Source organism: Tachyglossus aculeatus, chromosome 3, assembly GCF_015852505.1.
Source record: "Tachyglossus aculeatus isolate mTacAcu1 chromosome 3, mTacAcu1.pri, whole genome shotgun sequence".
Lineage (NCBI taxonomy): Eukaryota > Metazoa > Chordata > Mammalia > Monotremata > Tachyglossidae > Tachyglossus > Tachyglossus aculeatus.
The window spans coordinates 98,865,776-98,883,075 of record NC_052068.1 but is presented as its reverse complement, the minus strand read 5'-3'; the positions used below and the strand labels follow the sequence as shown (position 1 = coordinate 98,883,075).

At 42.9% G+C, this 17,300-nt stretch overlaps 1 protein-coding gene across 1 annotated transcript in view; it reads right to left on the bottom strand.

Annotated features, from left to right (window-relative positions):
* Positions 1–3,789: 3,789 nt before the first annotated feature.
* Positions 3,790–17,300, bottom strand: part of SLC14A2 (solute carrier family 14 member 2) — a 64,827-nt gene continuing 51,316 nt past the window's right edge. Inside the window, exons 15-19 of the mRNA XM_038743652.1 lie at positions 10,471–10,663; positions 7,414–7,561; positions 6,816–6,950; positions 4,396–4,445; positions 3,790–3,990 (exon numbers count right to left, since the gene is read on the bottom strand). Coding sequence (XP_038599580.1) covers positions 3,790–3,990; positions 4,396–4,445; positions 6,816–6,950; positions 7,414–7,561; positions 10,471–10,663 — 727 coding nt within the window. The remainder of the gene's footprint in view (positions 3,991–4,395; positions 4,446–6,815; positions 6,951–7,413; positions 7,562–10,470; positions 10,664–17,300) is intronic.

Sequence of the window (17,300 nt, the reverse complement as noted above, 5' to 3'; positions counted from 1 at the left end):
ATACATTTGAGTTAGTCATGTAGCCTGCAAATTACCTTGCTCCAGATTACCTGAAACAAACCCTTTTACCTTCTCAGACCATAACCCCTCCAATCCCTTCACCCATCCTTAATAATATTAATAGTAATAATAATAATACTGATATTTGTTAACTGCTCACTATATGCTAGGCACTGTACTAAGCACTGGGGTGGATACAAACAAATTAGGTCGGACACAGTCCCTGTCCCAAATGGGGCCCAGTCTCAATCCCCATTTCACAGATGAGGCCCAGATATAAGTGAAGTAACTTGCCCAGGGTCACACAGCAGACAAGAGGCAGAGCCGGGATTAGAACACAGGTCCTTCTGACTAAGGGGCCTGTGCTCTATCCACTAGGCCATGCTACTTCCTTTCATCCATCTTAGCCATCCCTGAAAAGCGAGCTCTCCTGTCTCCTTTCAGAATTTAACCTTTCCATCTGCACCTCCAGCCTATCCCTTCATTCCTTATTAAAACACTTGCACCCACCCTTTTTCCCCTCCCTCACTGCTATCTTTAATCACTCCCTCTGCAATGGCTCCTTCCCCGCCACTTTCACACGTATCATGTATTTCCTATCCTAAAACCCCCCTCCCTTAAGCCCACCACACCTTCAAGTTATTGCCACGTCTCCCTCCTACCATTCCTGTCCAAATCCATGAGTGAGTTGTTTGCCGGCTTCCTTTTCTCCAACTCCCTTCTAGAACCCCTGCAACCTGGCTTCTGTCCCCTCCACTCCATTGAAACCGCTCTTTCCAGAGTCACCGGTGACCTTCTTGTCAAATCCAAAGGGCCTCTACTCCATCGTTATCCTCCTTGACCTTTCAGCTGCTTCTGACACTATCCAGGACCTTTCTCCTGGAAACACTATCAAACCTTGGCATCATTGACACTTCTTCTCCTAGTTCTCCTCCTATCTCTTGTCATTCCTTTTTGGTCTCTGCACATTTTGCTCTTTTAATACCAATCTATTCACTTTCTCTTGGTCTCTCCTCCCCTTTGGCTGACCTGATATTCATGCCCTTCTTCTGCCCCCTACCTATCCTTCAGACTAGCACTCTCTTCATCTTCAAAGCTCTAATGAAATCGCATCTACTCCAGTAATCCCTCCCTGATTAAGTTCTCATCCCCACACCCTATTTTCCCTCCCCACTGCCTTATGAATACACTTAATCCTACCCCCTTTGCACTTGGGTACTTACCTCATCCACCAGCATATCCTTATACTTACCTGCTTCCTTTACTTGTAATTTAATGTCTCCCTGGATAAGGTGCAAGCTACTGAAAGGATCATGTCTATCAACTGTATTGCACCCTTCCAAGGGCTTAGTACAGAGCACACAGAAAGCACTAAATAAATACCATTGATTGATTGACTGAAACCAGTCAGTGAATTCTTTTAACCCATTCTGGGTCCATTACAAATTCCATTTTTATTTCAGTGTGCACCCAAAATAAACAATTATATATTAAACTTAATTTTATTCTGAATTAATGTAGCCATCCTTTGTTCTAGTAGCAGTAGTAGTAGCAGCAGCATGTATTGAGCTTCAAATTGTTTTAGTGCACCATACTAGATTTGTGGAAAGTACAGAATAATGAAGCGAAATGTTCTCTGTCCACAAAGAGATCACAGTCAAGCTGGGGAGACAAGCATAAATATTTAGTCATGACTGCTAAGGAGGATGTTAATATTCATAATGTCTGGAGTTGGCTAAAAGGATGATATGGCTCAAGTGCTGTAATATTAAGTGGGAAAACTGTTGGACAAGGTGGTATTTGCATGTCAGAATGTTCTCAAAAGAACATCTATTTTAAGACATAAGAAAACAGCATTTTCATAATGTCTTTTTAATAAGATAGTTTCTAAGGAGAATTTACAGCTAGTCCTTCTTTTCACAGTGTACTCAAACTGGCCTAAATCAGTTTGCTGGAACATGTGTAGACATGTTTGCTTTTTGCTCACTGTGGACAGGGAATATTTCTGTTAATTGTTATATTGTACTCTCCCAAGCATTTAAGTGAGAGTAAATGCTCAATAAATATGATCAAATGAATAAATCAATGAATGAATTTGTTATTCTCTGATTGTTTCTGCTCAGTGCAGATTTTAGTATGAAACTGTTTTCTCTGGAGAAAAGTCAGTTCAATCCTAGAGTTTCCTTGCCAGAAGAAAAATTGTCATGATGGCAACACTCAAGGAAACAGACTTGGGGTAAAAGAATTCATAGGTTTATTAATATTTACTTTGTGGTGCTGGCTTTTCATTAACTCCAAATCAAATGTGACTATTAAAGAGTTCATTTTATTTATACAACAGAGCAGTGTTCTAAGGGACCAAACCAAATGGCTTATAATTTTAAGAAAGATCGCACTACAGTAACTACAGCAAAAGCCTGAGATCTCACCACTTCCTTAATACTTCCGTTCTTGTAGCTTTTAACTAGTAATGCTCACTACACTTCCCTCTGGCCACAATTTGGCACAGAATGGAGTTGTGTGAGCAAGCTGGCTGAGGGCAAGAGTCAGGATTTGACAGCATTCCAAACCATGGTCCATGTGCATATAAATAATTCTAGGCCCAATTTTTACCTCAAAATCAGCTCACCGACTTTATAATCTGCTTCCTGAGGAGGGAGCACATGATCAAAATTATGAGTCAAAGAATGAATTGGTTTAATTCATTTAAGACTGGCTGTAATCCGGGGGGCTTGAAAGATGAGATCCTAAGGTACAAGGGGTAAGAGTTCAGTTCAGTGACTTGGGTTTCCTCATATCCTCATTCACTTGAAATTGGCAGTCAGCATTTAGGTTCTTGAGTAGAGTGGATTTGAAATGGAAACTATATGTTTCCTCAGGAATATTCAATTGCAAAGTATTAATCAACAGCATCAAAACACCATTCTTTACTTTTTCTTTTCTCCATTCTGAAGTTTGATGGCTATAAAGAACTGGAGAAGAAGGTGAACCTTGAATATTTTGAAGCTAGATTCAGTATTCATTATTAGTCATTTCTGTCCCCCCAGAACAGACTTTGTGACCTCAGGCAAGTCATTTAACCTCTCTGTGCCTCAGTGGCCTTGTTTGTAAAATGGAGATTAAGACTGTGAGCTCCATGTGGGACAGGTACTGTGTCCAACCTGATTATCTTGTATCTGCCCTGGTGCTTAGAACAGTTACGGGGACATGGTAAGGGCTTAATAAATATCATTAAAAAAAAGTTTTGCATTCTCTTCTCCAACTTCTATTTGACTTGAATATGTTTTTTCCCTTAATTTGCTATAAAGTGGTCTTGTTCATAATTCTTGTGTAAATCAAAGCAACCATTTCTCCTTGAGATGGATTACATTGACCTGAGCAGGTGGTAGGACAGAAAGTAATTTAAATTCTTACTACTGGATACCTAAATCAATAACGTATTAGCCTCTCATTAGCTTTTGAAAATCTCCTTCAGTCTTTCTGGTGCTATTTTACCCAGGGTTCAGCTTCGACTTTTAAACTTAATTGTTCTAGGGCAATACTTCAAAGGTAAGCACTAATCCATCAGAATACTATCAGCAAGGAGGATGCATTTTAGGAAACTAAATGACATTTCTCTGGTAAGACAAAAAGTATATTTCATAGAATTAACTTTATGGTGTATACCTCATTTGGTAGGATCATAGAAACAGCTGAAGTGGGGAATCAATGAAATTTTAAGAGGAGAAAAATCATGGGTGGTGATTCGTTTTTAGGTAACCATTCTTTCCCAGTTTCTTTGAAACTGCTTTAGGAAACCACATATGCCTGATACTTGGTTACTAAAGAGGCCCTTCTGCCCTTTTCCTGGGACAGATAATATATTCTGTTGGCTTCTGGGTAGGAGACTTTGCTGAGCGGCAACTTGCAGATGGCAGCGTTGTTGGTCGTCAGTAACAGGAAGGTGAGTGTAGAGAGGCAGAAGGGCCAGGTACAGGCGGGCAATCCAAACTAGAAAAGAAAAGTTTCTTTCAGGTTAAAGAAATACAAATAATCAGTTAATAAAGCCAAGACCTGGGGAAAGGATGTTTTAATGATGTTGGATAGATTTGCTGGCTGTTCCTTGGGTGACCAGTCCATGGAATAAATCCAGCTTCTAACAGATCAGTACCCTTATCGGTGATTTATTTTAATGTCTGTCTCTACCTCTAGATCGTCAGCTCCTTGTTGGCCTGGCTTGTGTCTACCGACTCTGTTGTACTGCACTCTCCCAAGCGCTTAATACAGAGCTCTGCACACAGGGAGCACTCAATTGTGACTTCAGTGCTTGTGGCTGCAATTCTAGAAATGTACATGTGGAATATTCCCTCTATAATGTTAAAGATTATACTCATTTAAAAAAAAAACCCAACTTACCACAGACATCATATTGGTAAGAGCAGCTCCTAGATAAGCTGAAAAGAATGCTGAGAAAAGAAGAAAAAATAAGTTACGTGTTTGTTCTATGTCACTGCTCTAATGATGCCTCTAACTTACTACTTCCATATTTTCTTCTGTTTAATCTTTCAACACAAGAATGATTTTACTGAATTCAGAGCTTGAGACCATCAGGAAGCAATACTGACACAATAATGTCTTTTCCATTTCATTGAGACACTAAAAGAGCTACTGAGAAGCGACTAGTGGAGAGAGCACAGGACTGGGAGTCAGGGGACCTGGGTTGTAATCCCAGCTCCACCACTTGCCTGCTGCGAGAACTAGGGCAAATCACATAACTTCTCTGTGCTTCAGCTTCCTCATCTGCAAAATGGGGGTTAAATCCTATTCTCTTCTACTTAGGCAGTGAGCCACCTAAGGTACAGGAACTGTGTCCAACCTAATTAACTTGCATCTTTCCCAGCACTTAGTACAGTGGTTCATTCATAGAGAAGCAGTGTGGCTCAGTGGAAAGAGCCCAGGCTTTGGAGTCAGAGGTCATGTGTTCAAATCCTGGCTCCGCCAATTGTCAGCTGTGTGACTCTGGGCAAGTTACAACTTGTCTGTGCCTCAGTTACCTCACCTGTAAAATGGGGATTAAGGCTGTGAGCCCCCCGTAGGACAACCTGATCACTTTGTAACCTCCCCAGTGCTTAGAACAGTGCGTTGCACACAGTAAGCGCTTAATAAATGCCATCATTATTATTATAATTATTATTCAATCGTATGAATGAATGAATTACTGCGTGACACTTGCACTCAATCACACAGGTTTAACTTTTTAAAAATAAATGAAGGAAGAGTCTATGTACCACATAGATATCTCCTCAGATATGTAAGCTAGGCACCTCTTCATTTATGTCATGGTGATTCTTTGTGAAGTGTGCATTCTTAATATCTACTTTAAGGCATCAAAAAGTGGGGCTTTAAAGAATTTCAAGCTGGTGTTGTGGAATGGCTCCAAAAGAAAATGGGGTAATTAAGAATTATGGGTTGAAAGGTTAGGTCTTTTATCCTAATGCAGGCCTCCTGGAGGTGATCTAACCCAAGATTCCTTTGAAATCAATTCATTCATTCAGTCAGTCAGTCAGTCATATTTATTGAGCACTTACTGTGTGCAGAGCACTGTACTAAGTTCTTGGGAAATACAAATTGGCAACATATAGAGATGGTCCCTACCCAACAATGGGCTCAAAGTCTAGAAGGGGGGGACAGACAACAAAACAAAACAAGTAGACAGGTGTAAATACCAGTAGAATAAATAGAATTATAGCTATATACACATGATTAATAAAATAAATAGAGTAATAAATAAGTACAAATATACACAAGTGCTGTGGGGAAGGGAAGAGGGTAGGGCAGAGGAAGGGAGTGGAGGTGATAGGGAGGGAAGAAGGAGCAGAGGGAAAGGGAGGGCTCAGTCTGGGAAGGCCTCCTGGAGGAGGTGAGCTCTCAGTAGGGCTTTGAAGGGAGGAAGAGAGCTAGGTTTGGCGGATGTGTGGAGTAAGGGCATTCCAGGCCAGGGGTAAGACGTGGGCCAGGGGTCGACAGCAGGACAGGTGAGAACGAGGCATAGTGAGGAGGTTAGTGACAGAGGAGTGGAGTGTGTGGGCTGGGCTGTAGAAGGAGAGGAGGGAGATGAGATAGGATGTGGCGAGGTGATGGAGAGCATCTTGGAGGGAGGGAAGTAGGAATTGTTAAGTTGTAATGGGATCAGTTCTACATTTAGAATTGGCTAAAGAAAACGAAATGTATGAGCTCGCTCCAGCTAATGTTTGCTGTCCTGATTCTGAAAATGCTTTTTTGGCCTTCATGAACTCTTCCAGAATGGCAGATGTAGATGCCCTCCATTGTTTAGCAGCACCCAGAATTGTGTTAAAGGAATTATATAGAAAATATGAAAGAATAGATATAAAAAATCATAATTAAGGCATGTACAGAGGAACGTCAAGAAAAGTACATGCAAAAGTGCAGTCATAAGTTCTAATCCCAGCTCTGCCCACTTGTCTGCTGTGTGATTTTGAGCAAGTCGCTTCATTTCTCCGTGTCTCATTTACTTCATCTGTAAAATAGGGATTAAGATAGGGAGCCCCATGTCGGACATGGACTGTGTCCAACCTGATTAGCCTGTATCTACCCCAGTGCGTAGTACAATGCCTGGCATATAGTAAATGCTTATTAAATACCATAAAAAATTCCCAACAAAAATATCCCAGCCATTGTGGAATATTTAGAGCCTGAAACAATGGATGCTATATGTTTAAGAAACCACTGAAATGTAGATATGTAAATAGACTGGATGGTCAAGAGCAAGAAAGAGTGATAGATACTTTCTGTATTTTCAGTTCTGAGGTACATACCACAGGCAATTGCCAGAAGATGTGTTTGCCAGGTGATGACATAGAACATTCCTCCTATTGCTACACAAGCCAGAGCACTGTTGAAGCCCCACAAGCCAAAGTAGATTGTGTCAAACGGCGTGGCCAAGGTAAGTCCTGCAAAGGAGGTCAGAGATTTAGTATGAAGCATGTCTTTTATCTCTCTGCTGAGTTTCTTTTAATTTTTTCTGGGGCTAGCCACATGTTTTAGACCAGATTCTCCCTTCTTGCAATGTTAGTTCAATCAATGGTGTTTATTTATTATGTACCGTGTGCACAGTGCTGTACTAAACAACTGGGAGAGTACAGTACAGCAGAATTGGTAGAAAATTTCCCTGCCCACAACAAGTTTACAGTCTAGAGGGGAGACAGATATTAATCTGTATACATTATGCATATGTACATAAGTGCTGTGGGACTGAGGGTGGAGTGAATATCAAGTGCTTGAAAGATACAGATCCAAGTACATAGGCAATAGTTTACTCAAAATAAGGCATATGCAGAGGTCATACTTTGAAACACAACTCATCTGGGGATTGAAAGATAGATCGACAATAAGCTTGGAGATAGTTCAGGGTACCTGCTAACATCCCCACAGTGGAGCCAATGGCAGCATGCAAGCATATGAGCGGGGAGGATATAAACAAAGCCAACAGGAAAATGCCTCCGGTCCAGGCGTTATCACAGCCATAAACCTGACCGACTCCAGCGGGGATGGATCTCAGCAACTGTAATTACCAGAAAAGTTAAAGTTTATTATAGAAGGAAAAGAGGAATAAATAACATGTTTGCTCTGTGGCAAGTCTTCTCTTGCTACTGCAATCTGCAATGAAAGTTCTCTCCAGGTTAATTGCAAAAAAGGAAGGAAAAGCATATTTGCATATCTTGTTTCATTCATTTATTCAATTGTATTTATTGAGTGCTGCTGTGTGCAGAACACTTTACAAAGCACTTGGGAGAGTACAGAGTTGATAGACAGATGCTTACAAAATATTTACAGCCTTTGTTCCCATGTTACCAACATTCAAGAGCGATACATCTTTAGGTCCTTTTATTTATAGTCACAAAAATATGATGAAAATATATTTTCTTCCAGTGACAGAATGTTCTGAAGACAATTACACCTAGAATGTTGAAAAATCTAAAAAAAAAGCACGCTTAGATTATTTAAGGTTTTCTTAGGCTAGGAAATGAAAACATAGAAAGTGAAAAATTTCTCTGTAGTTCAAAGATCACAGTCTGGGGAGGGATACCATTAGTGGGCAGAGAAGTGGTGAAGCCTGAGAAGCAGTGACGCCTAGTGGAAAAAGCATGGGCCTGGGAGTCAGAAGGACAAGGGTTCTATTCCCGGCTTCTCCACTTGTCTGCTGTGGGACCTTAAGCAAGTCACTTAACTTCTCTTTGTCTCAGTTTCCTCATCTGTAAAATGAGGATTAAATCCCACCCTCTCCAACCTAGACTGTGAGTCCCATGCAGGACAAGGACTACGTCCAAACTGATAACCTTGTATCTACTTCAGTGCTTAAAGCAGTGCTTGGCACATAGTAAGTGCTTAACAAACACTGTAATTACTAGTAGTTATTATATGGCTAGAGAAACTAGCCTGGGTTGAAGAGCATGTTTCTGATATCTTTTGTCATGGATATTTTCAAAAAATCTGAATCAATCAAAAGTATTTATAGAGTTCTTACTCTGTGCAGACTCTTAGACTCTTAGGAGAATCCAGTAGAATTAGTAACATGACCCCTGCCCTCAAGGAGATTACAAGGAACTTAACAAGGGAGAAAGATATTGAAATATATTACAAGTAGGAAGAAGCAATAGAATTCACAGAGATGGAGGTGGGGGGGAGGGGTGTGTGTGTATGTGTGTGTGTGTGTACATAAGGACTTCAAAACTCAAAATGCTGAAGGAGCTGTAGGAAGAAAAATAAGTTTGGGAGAAGATAAATTAATCAGGAAAGGCCTCCTGGAGATGTGATTTCAGAAGGGCCTTGATGATGGGGAGAGCAGTGGTCTGCTGGATATGAAGTGGGAGGGAGTGAGCAAGAGGTTGGTGGTGGGAGAGATGAGAATGAATGAAGCATGGTGAGTAGGTTGGCTTGAGAGGAGAGGAGCTTGCAAGTTGGAGTTTAGTGGAAGAGGAGTGAGGACAAAAAGTGGGGAAGAGATCTCATTCCGTGCCTTGAAGCTGAAGTTTAGGAGTTTCATCTTGATGTAGAGAGGAACAGAGAGCCATTGGAGGATTTTGAGGATGGGGGAGATGTGTGCAAAAGGATGTTTTAGAAAAACAGAGAGAAGCAGTGTAACCTAGTGGATATAGCATGGGCCTGTATGGCAGAAGGACCTGGGTTTTAATCCTGTCTCTGCCACTTATCTGTTGTGTGTCCTTGGACAAGTCACTTGACTTTTCTGTGCTTCAGTTACCTCATCTGTAAAATGGTGGGACATGAACTATATCTACCCTAAGTAACTTGTATCTACTGCAGTGCTTGGCACATAATGAACACCAAATACCATTAAACAAAACAAAAACAAACAAAACAAAAATGATCCAAACAGTAGAGTGAAGTATGAACTGGAGAGTGGACAGACTAGAGGCAGGGTGGTCTGAGAGAAGGCAGTTTGGATGGAAAGAAATGGGTGGATTATGGAAATGTGAAGAAAAGGACTGACTTGTTTTGGTGACAGGCTGAATATGAGGGTTAAAAGACAGAGAGGAGTCCTGGTTAATGCCAAGAGTTACAGGTTTGAGAAATGAGGAGTTGTCATCAGGGATGAGAAACTGATTTGGAAGAAAGGATTTAGGAGGGAAGATTAAGCGTTCAGTTTTGGGCATGTTGAGCTTGGGGTGCCAGTGGGACATCTATGTAGAGAAGTTCCAGAGTAAAGGAAGAGATGTGAGATTGCAGAAGAAGAGAGAAGTAAGTGCTACTGAGGTAGATTTGGGAATCATCCATATGGCAGTAGTAGTTGAAGCACGAGAGTAGATGACCTCCCCAAGGGAGTTAATGTACACTGGGAAGAGAAGGGGATTCAGAATTGAGCTTTGAAGGACACCCTCAGGCAGAGGAAGAGTCAGCGAAAGAGTCAAAAGTCATGGATAGTGAGGTAGGAGAAAAACCAGGAGATAACTGTGTCAGAGGAAGTATCAATCAATCAGTAAATTATATTTATTGATAAGAAGCGCTGTACAATATAGCAAAGTAGATAGATATGTTCCCTTCCCACTAAGATCTTACAGTCCTATCTCTCTTCCTCTCAATCAGAAGTTATTAATTATGAATGTATTGCAATTGCCCAGCATGGCCTAGTGGATAGAGCATAGGCCTGGGAGTCAGAAGGACCTGGGTTCTAATCCAGACTCTGCCACTTGTCTGCCCTGTGACTTTGAACAAGGCACTTAACTTCTCTATGCCTCAGTTACCTCATCTGTAAAATAGGGATTAAGACTTTGAGCAGCATGTGGGACAGGAACTGCGTTCAACCTTATTATCTTGTATCTACCCCAGTACTTAAAAAAGTGCCTGACACAAAGTAAGCATTGAACAGATACTATAATTATTATTATTATTATTAAGTAGTAGTGCAAACTTGTGAAATATCCTCAAGTTTCTCATACCTTCAGTGCCACTTACCAGGGGCACCTGGATTTCGGACCAGGTGATGTTGGGCATTGCCGATATTGGCTGCACCAGGGTGGTGGGGAAGAAAAGATTGTAGTGTCCTGTGGCCGCCAGATACAAGGACATGGCGATATTGAAAGGCAATGTGAAGACAGGAAGGTCCCATTTGCTGAAGATGGAGCCTAAAGCGCTCGAAAGAATTGGGCTGAAAGGGAAAGATAAATGGGATCCTTTAGGGGAATTAGGAAGCATTCCTCTGACAGTGTTAGCTTGTTTGGATACAGAAAAAACAGTTATGTGCATATGTGCAGTGTTAGAACATGTGAATGTTATAATGCAAATTTTCCTTAACTGACTTGTACAACAATGCAATCCCTAGCACTTAGTACAGTGCTCAGCACACAGTAAGCGCTCAATAAATATCAATGATGCATAACAGTGTATAACAATGATGTGTATCAATGTCATTGATTGAACTTGGCATATGAGCAAGGCATCTTGGGGAAACCTTTTGGAATAATAGCATGGGGATATGGCCAAGTGGCATTTATTCAAATCAGTCAATTAAGCACTTGCTGTATGCAGAGCACTGCACTCCTGTACTCCTTGGGAGAGTACAATACAATGGAGTTGCTAGACATGTTCGCTGCCCCCAGTGAGCTCACAGGCTAGAGGGGGAAAAAGTGATTAAAATAAATGATAATTTGTAGATAGGTAAATGCCATTTCTCATTCATCATTCAAATATGAAAGGGTTGGAAAATTGGTATGAAGTTAGAAAGTTAAACTACTAAAATAGACTAGCAAGGGAAGTTGGGAATTTTATAGCCTTTGGTGAGCCTTATTTGGGGCAAGGATTGTATGTCTGATTGTACAAAATCTACCCCCTGCATTTAGTACAGGCTTTGACACATAGTAAGCCCTTAGAAAATACCACTACTGACTGCTTATGAAATGTTCTTCCATAATCCTAGCTACAGTCTAACACAACTTCAGGAAACCATGGGGTCCTTCATAGGTTTGCACATTAGGGTTCATGTGGACAGAGGCCCTTCTATTATTATTATCACCATCGTCATCATCATCCTCATCATTATCATTGGAATTTGTCGAGTGATTGCTATATGCAGAGTGCTTGGGAGAATACAATACAACAGAGTTGATATGCAAGTTCCCTAAGCACAAGAAGCTTTCAGTCTAAGGGAGGATTCAATCAGAGGTGTGATCCAATCAATTCCAATCAAAGGACACCAAAAAGTTTCAGTCTTGTTTCTTAGGGTTTGGGTTTCCTCATTGTTCCAGAAGGGCAAATATCCTTGAAACATCAATGTCCTCCTATAATTATCCTAAGTGTACAGCCATGAAGGTTACTTAAGGTGTGGGTAGCAAAGGTAGAATTTGAACAATCTCAGAATCTTGATTCTTAGTTAAGTTGCTGGACCTGGAGCCTCTCAATGCTCAGTGAATGCTTACTGTGTTCAGAGCACTATACAAGTTCTTGGACGTGACTCACTCTACTGGGATGTTACATTTCTACTTGGATGTCCTCCTGCCACCTAAAACTCAACATGTCCAAGACAAAGCTCCTTATCTTCCCTCCCAAACCCTGTCCTCTCCCAAACTTTCCTGTCACTGTGGTCAGCACAACCATCCTTCCCATCTCACAAGCCCACAACTTGGTGTCATCTTTGACTCCGCTCTCTCATTCAACCCACATATCCAGTCTGTCACCAAATCCTGCCGGTCTCACCTTCGCAACATCGCCGAGATCCGCCCTTTCCTCGCCATCCAAACTACTACCATGTAAGTACAATCACTCATCCTGTCCCGAATGGCTTACTGCATCAACCTCATTTCTGACCTCCCAACCTCCTACCGTTCCCCACTTCAGTCTATACTTCACTCTACTGCCCTAATTATCTTTCTATAGGAACTCTTTGGACATGTCACCCCCCTCCTCAAAAATCTCCAGTGGTTGTCTATCAACCTCCGTACCAAACAAAAACTCCTCACTATTGGCTTCAAAGTTCTCCATCCTCATCGCCCTTCTTTCCCTTCTACATCCCAACCTGCAAACTCTGTTTCTCTGTTGCTAAACTTCTCACTGTGCTTTGATCTCACCTGTCCAATCATCGACCCCTGGCCCATGTCCTACCTCTGGCCCAGAGTGCCCTCCATCCTTAAATCCACCAAACAAGCACTCTTCACCACTTCAAAGGTCTACTGAAGGTTCATCTCCTCCAAGAGGCCTTCCCAGACTAAGCCCCCTTTTTCCTCAGCTCCCCCTCCCTTCTGTGTCAAATTCACTCACTCCCTTTGCTCTTCCCCCTCTCTCCCCACCCCACAGTACTTAAGCATATATGTATATATCTATAATTCTATTTATTTATATTGATGCCTGTTTACTTTCATTCATTCATTCATTCATTCAATCATATTTATTCATTCAATTGCATTTATTGAGCGCTTACTGTGTGCAGAACACTGTACTAAGTGCTTGGGAAGTACAATTCAGCAACAGATAGAGACAGTCCCTACCCAACAACAGGCTCACAGTCTAGAAGCAGGAGACAGGAGCAGGAGACAGACAACAAAACAAAACAAATAGACAAGTGTCAATAGCATCAAAATGGATAAATAGAATTATAGATATATACACATCATTAATAGAATAAATAGAGCAATAAATATGTACAAATACATGCAAATGCTGTGGGGAGGGGAAGGGGTTAGGGCAGAGAGAGGGAGTGGGGGCAATGGGGAGGGGAGGAGGAGCAGAGGAAAAGGGGGGGCTCAGTCTGGGAAGGACTCCTGGAGGAGGTGAGCTCTCAGCAGGGCTTTGAAGAGAGGAAGAGAGCTAGTTTGGCAGATGTGAGGAGGGAGGGGATTCCAGGCCAGAGCTCTCCTCTCTCCTCTCAAGTTCTACTCCGGCCACCTGTGCTTCTGACCCCATTCCCTCTCATCTCATGAAATCTCTCGCTCCATCCCTTCTCCCCTCCTTAACTTCCATCTTCAACTGCTCACTCTCCACTGGTTCCTTCCGCTCTGCCTTCAAACATGCCCATGTCTCTCCCATCCTAAAAAAACCCTCTCTTGACCCCACCTCACCTTCTAGTTATCGCCCCATCTCCCTCCTACCATTCCTTTCCAAACTCCTTGAATGAGTTGTCTACACGCGCTGCCTTGAATTCCTCAACACCAACTCTCTCCTCGACCCCCTCCAGTCTGGCTTCTGTCCCCTACATTCCACGGAAACTGCCCTCTCAAAGGTCACCAATGACCTCCTGCTTGCCAAATCCAACGGCTCATATTCTATCCTAATTCTCCTCGACCTCTCAGCTGCCTTCGACACTGTGGACCACCCCCTTCTCCTCAACATGTTATCCAACCTTGGCTTCACAGACTCCGTCCTCTCCTGGTTCTCCTCTTATCTCTCCGGTTGTTCTTTCTCAGTCTCTTTCACAGGCTCCTCCTCCCCCTCCCATCCCCTTACTGTGGGGGTTCCCCAAGGTTCAGTTCTTGGTCCCCTTCTGTTCTCGATCTACACTCACTCCCTTAGTGACCTTATTCGCTCCCACAGCTTCAACTATCATCTCTACGCTGATGACACCCAAATCTACATCTCTGCCCCTGCTCTCTCCGTCTCCCTCCAGGCTCACATCTCCTCCTGCCTTCAGGACATCTCCATCTGGATGTCTGCCCGCCACCTAAAACTCAACATGTCCAAGACTGAACTCCTTGTCTTCCCTCCCAAACCTTCCCCTCTCCCTGACTTTCCCATCACTGTTGATGGCACTACCATCCTTCCCGTCGCACAAGCCTGCAACCTTGGTGTCATCCTCGACTCCGCTCTCTCGTTCACCCCTCACATCCAAGCCGTCACCAAAACCTGCCGGTCTCAGCTCCGCAACATTGCCAAGATCCGCCCTTTCCTCTCAATCCAAACCGCTACCCTGCTCGTTCAAGCTCTCATCCTATCCCGTCTGGACTACTGTATCAGCCTCCTCTCCTATCTCCCATTCTCGTGTCTCTCCCCACTTCAATCCATACTTCACGCTGCTGCCTGGATTGTGTTTGTCCAGAAATGCTCTGGGCATGTTACTCCCCTCCTCAAAAATCTCCAGTGGCTACCAATCAATCTGCGCATCAGGCAGAAACTCCTCACCCTGGGCTTCAAGGCTCTCCATCACCTCGCCCCCTCCTACCTCACCTCCCTTCTCTCCTTCTACAGCCCAGGCCACACCCTCCGCTCCTCTGCCGCTAATCTCCTCACTGTGCCTCGTGCTCGCCTGTCCCGCCATCGACCCCCGGCCCACATCATCTCCCTGACTTAGAATGCCTTCCCTCCCCACATCCGCCAAGCTAGCTCTCTTCCTCCCTTCAAGGCCCTACTGAGAGCTCACCTTCTCCAGGAGGCCTTCCCAGACGGAGCCTCCTGCTTCCTCTCCCCCTCTTCCCCTCTCCATCCCCCCCCTCGCCTCCTTCCCTTCCCCACAGCACCTGTATATATGTATATATGATTGTACATTTTTATTACTGTATTTATTTATTTATTTTACCTGTACATATCTATTCTATTTATTTTATTTTGTTAATATGCTTGGTTTTGTTCTCTGTCTCCCCCTTCTACACTGTGAGCCCACTGTTAGGTAGGGACCGTCTCTGTATGTTACCAACTTGTACTTCCCAAGCACTTAGTACAGTGCTCTGCACACAGTAAGCACTCAATAAATACGATTAATTGATTGATTGATTGATTGATTGACATGGGCCAGTGGTCGACACGGGACAGGCGAAAACGAGGCACAGTGAGGAGGTGAGCGGCAGAGGAGCAGAGTGTGCAGGCTGGGCTGTAGAAGGAGAGAAGGGAGGTGAGGTAGGAGGGGGCAAGGGGATGGAGAGCTTTGTAGCCAATAGTGAGGATTTTTTGCTTCATGTGAAGTTGTATAGGAAACCACTGGAGATTTTTGAGGAGGGGAGTGACATGCCCAGAGTGTTTCTGTAGAAAGATAATCTGGGCAGCAGAGTGAAGTGTAGACTGAAACAGGGAGAGACCAGGAGGATGGGAGATCAGAAAGGAGGATGATGCAGTAATCCAGTCAAGATAGGATGAAAGACTGTACCAACAAGGTAGCGGTTTGGATGGCGAGGAAAGGGCAGATCTTGGCAATGTTGTGAAGGTGAGACCGGCAGGTTTTGGTGACGGATTAGATGTGTGGGGTAAATGAGAGAGCGGAGTGAAGGATGACACCAAGGTTGTGGGCTTGTGAGATGGGAAGGATGGTAGTACCGTCCACAGTGATGGGAAAGTCAGGGGGAGGACAGGGTTTGGGAGGGAAGATAAGGAGCTCTGTCTTAGATATGTTGAGTTTTAGGTGGCAGGCGGACATCCAGTTGGAGATGTCCTGAGGCAGGAGGAGATATGAGCCTGGAGGGAGGGAGAGAGAACAGGGGAGGAGATGTAGATTGCTTATAGATTACTTGCTTTGTTGTATATATACCTATAATTTTATATATTTATAATGATGCCTTTTTACTTGGTTTGACATCTGTCTTCCCCCTTCTAGACTGTAAGCCCAGTGTGGGTAGGGATTGTCTCTATTGCTGAATTGTACTTTCCAAGAGTTTAGTACAGTGCTCTGCACACAGTAAGTGCTCAATAAATACAACTGAATGAATGAATAAAACAGAGTAAGTAGATAGTACTTAAATCATGGGTTTTAATCCCAGCTCTGCCACTTATCAGCTGTGTGACTTTGGGCAAGTCACTTAACTTTTCTGTGCCTCAGTTACTTCATCTGGAAAATTGGAATTAAAACTGTGAGCCCCGTGTTGGTAAACCCGATTACTTTGTATCTACCCTAGTGCTTAGAATAGTGCTTGGCACATAGTAAGCACTTAACAAACACCATCATTATTATTATTATTATTATTATTACATGATCCCAGCCTTCAGTGAGTTTACAATCTAGTAGGGGAGATTGTCATTAAAATAAATTATAGGGTCGGGTAGGAACGGAGTATGAAGATCTGAATATTGGTGCTGTTGTGATGCATGCCATAAATTCTTAGGATACAGTTAGCCTAATGGGCCTGGGAGTCAGTGGACTTGGGTTCTAATCCTGGCTATGCCATTTGCCTCCTGTGTCTCCTTGGACTGTTCTGTGCCTCATTTTCTTCCACTGTAAAATGGGGTTTAAATACTTGTTCTCTTTCCACCTTAGATTCTGAGTTCCATGTGGGGCAGGGACTGCGTCTTACCCAATTATCTTTTATCTACTCCAGTACAGAGAAGCAGCATGGCCTAGTGGAAAGAGCAGAGGATCTGGATTCTAATCCCAGCTCTGCTACTTACATGTTGGTGACCTTGGGCATATCATCTAACTTCTCTGTGTCTCAGTTCCCTCATCTGCAAAATGGGGATTCAATACCCATTCTCCCTTCTATTTAGACCTTGAGTCCCTGATTATCTTGTATCTATCCCAGGGCTTAGTATAGTGCCTGGCCTTTAGTAAGCACTTAAATACCATTATTATTATTATTATTTCTTGGCACTTAGCAATAGCTTAAATACCATTATTAGTATTATATTATTATTATTATTAGTAGTAGTAGTAGTAGTAGTAGGATTATTATTATCACTATATGGTTAGATAATGATGCTGTCCAGAGGGAAATAGGGTGGGAGATGAGTCACTAATCAGGGAAGGTTTACTGGAGGTGTGATTTTTAGTACGGCTTTGAGGAAGGGGAGAGTGGTGGTCTATCAGATGAAAAGGAGAGGGTAGTCTAGGCAGTAGGGAGGGGATGAGCAAGGGGTTAATAGTCGAACTCTCTCTCCTC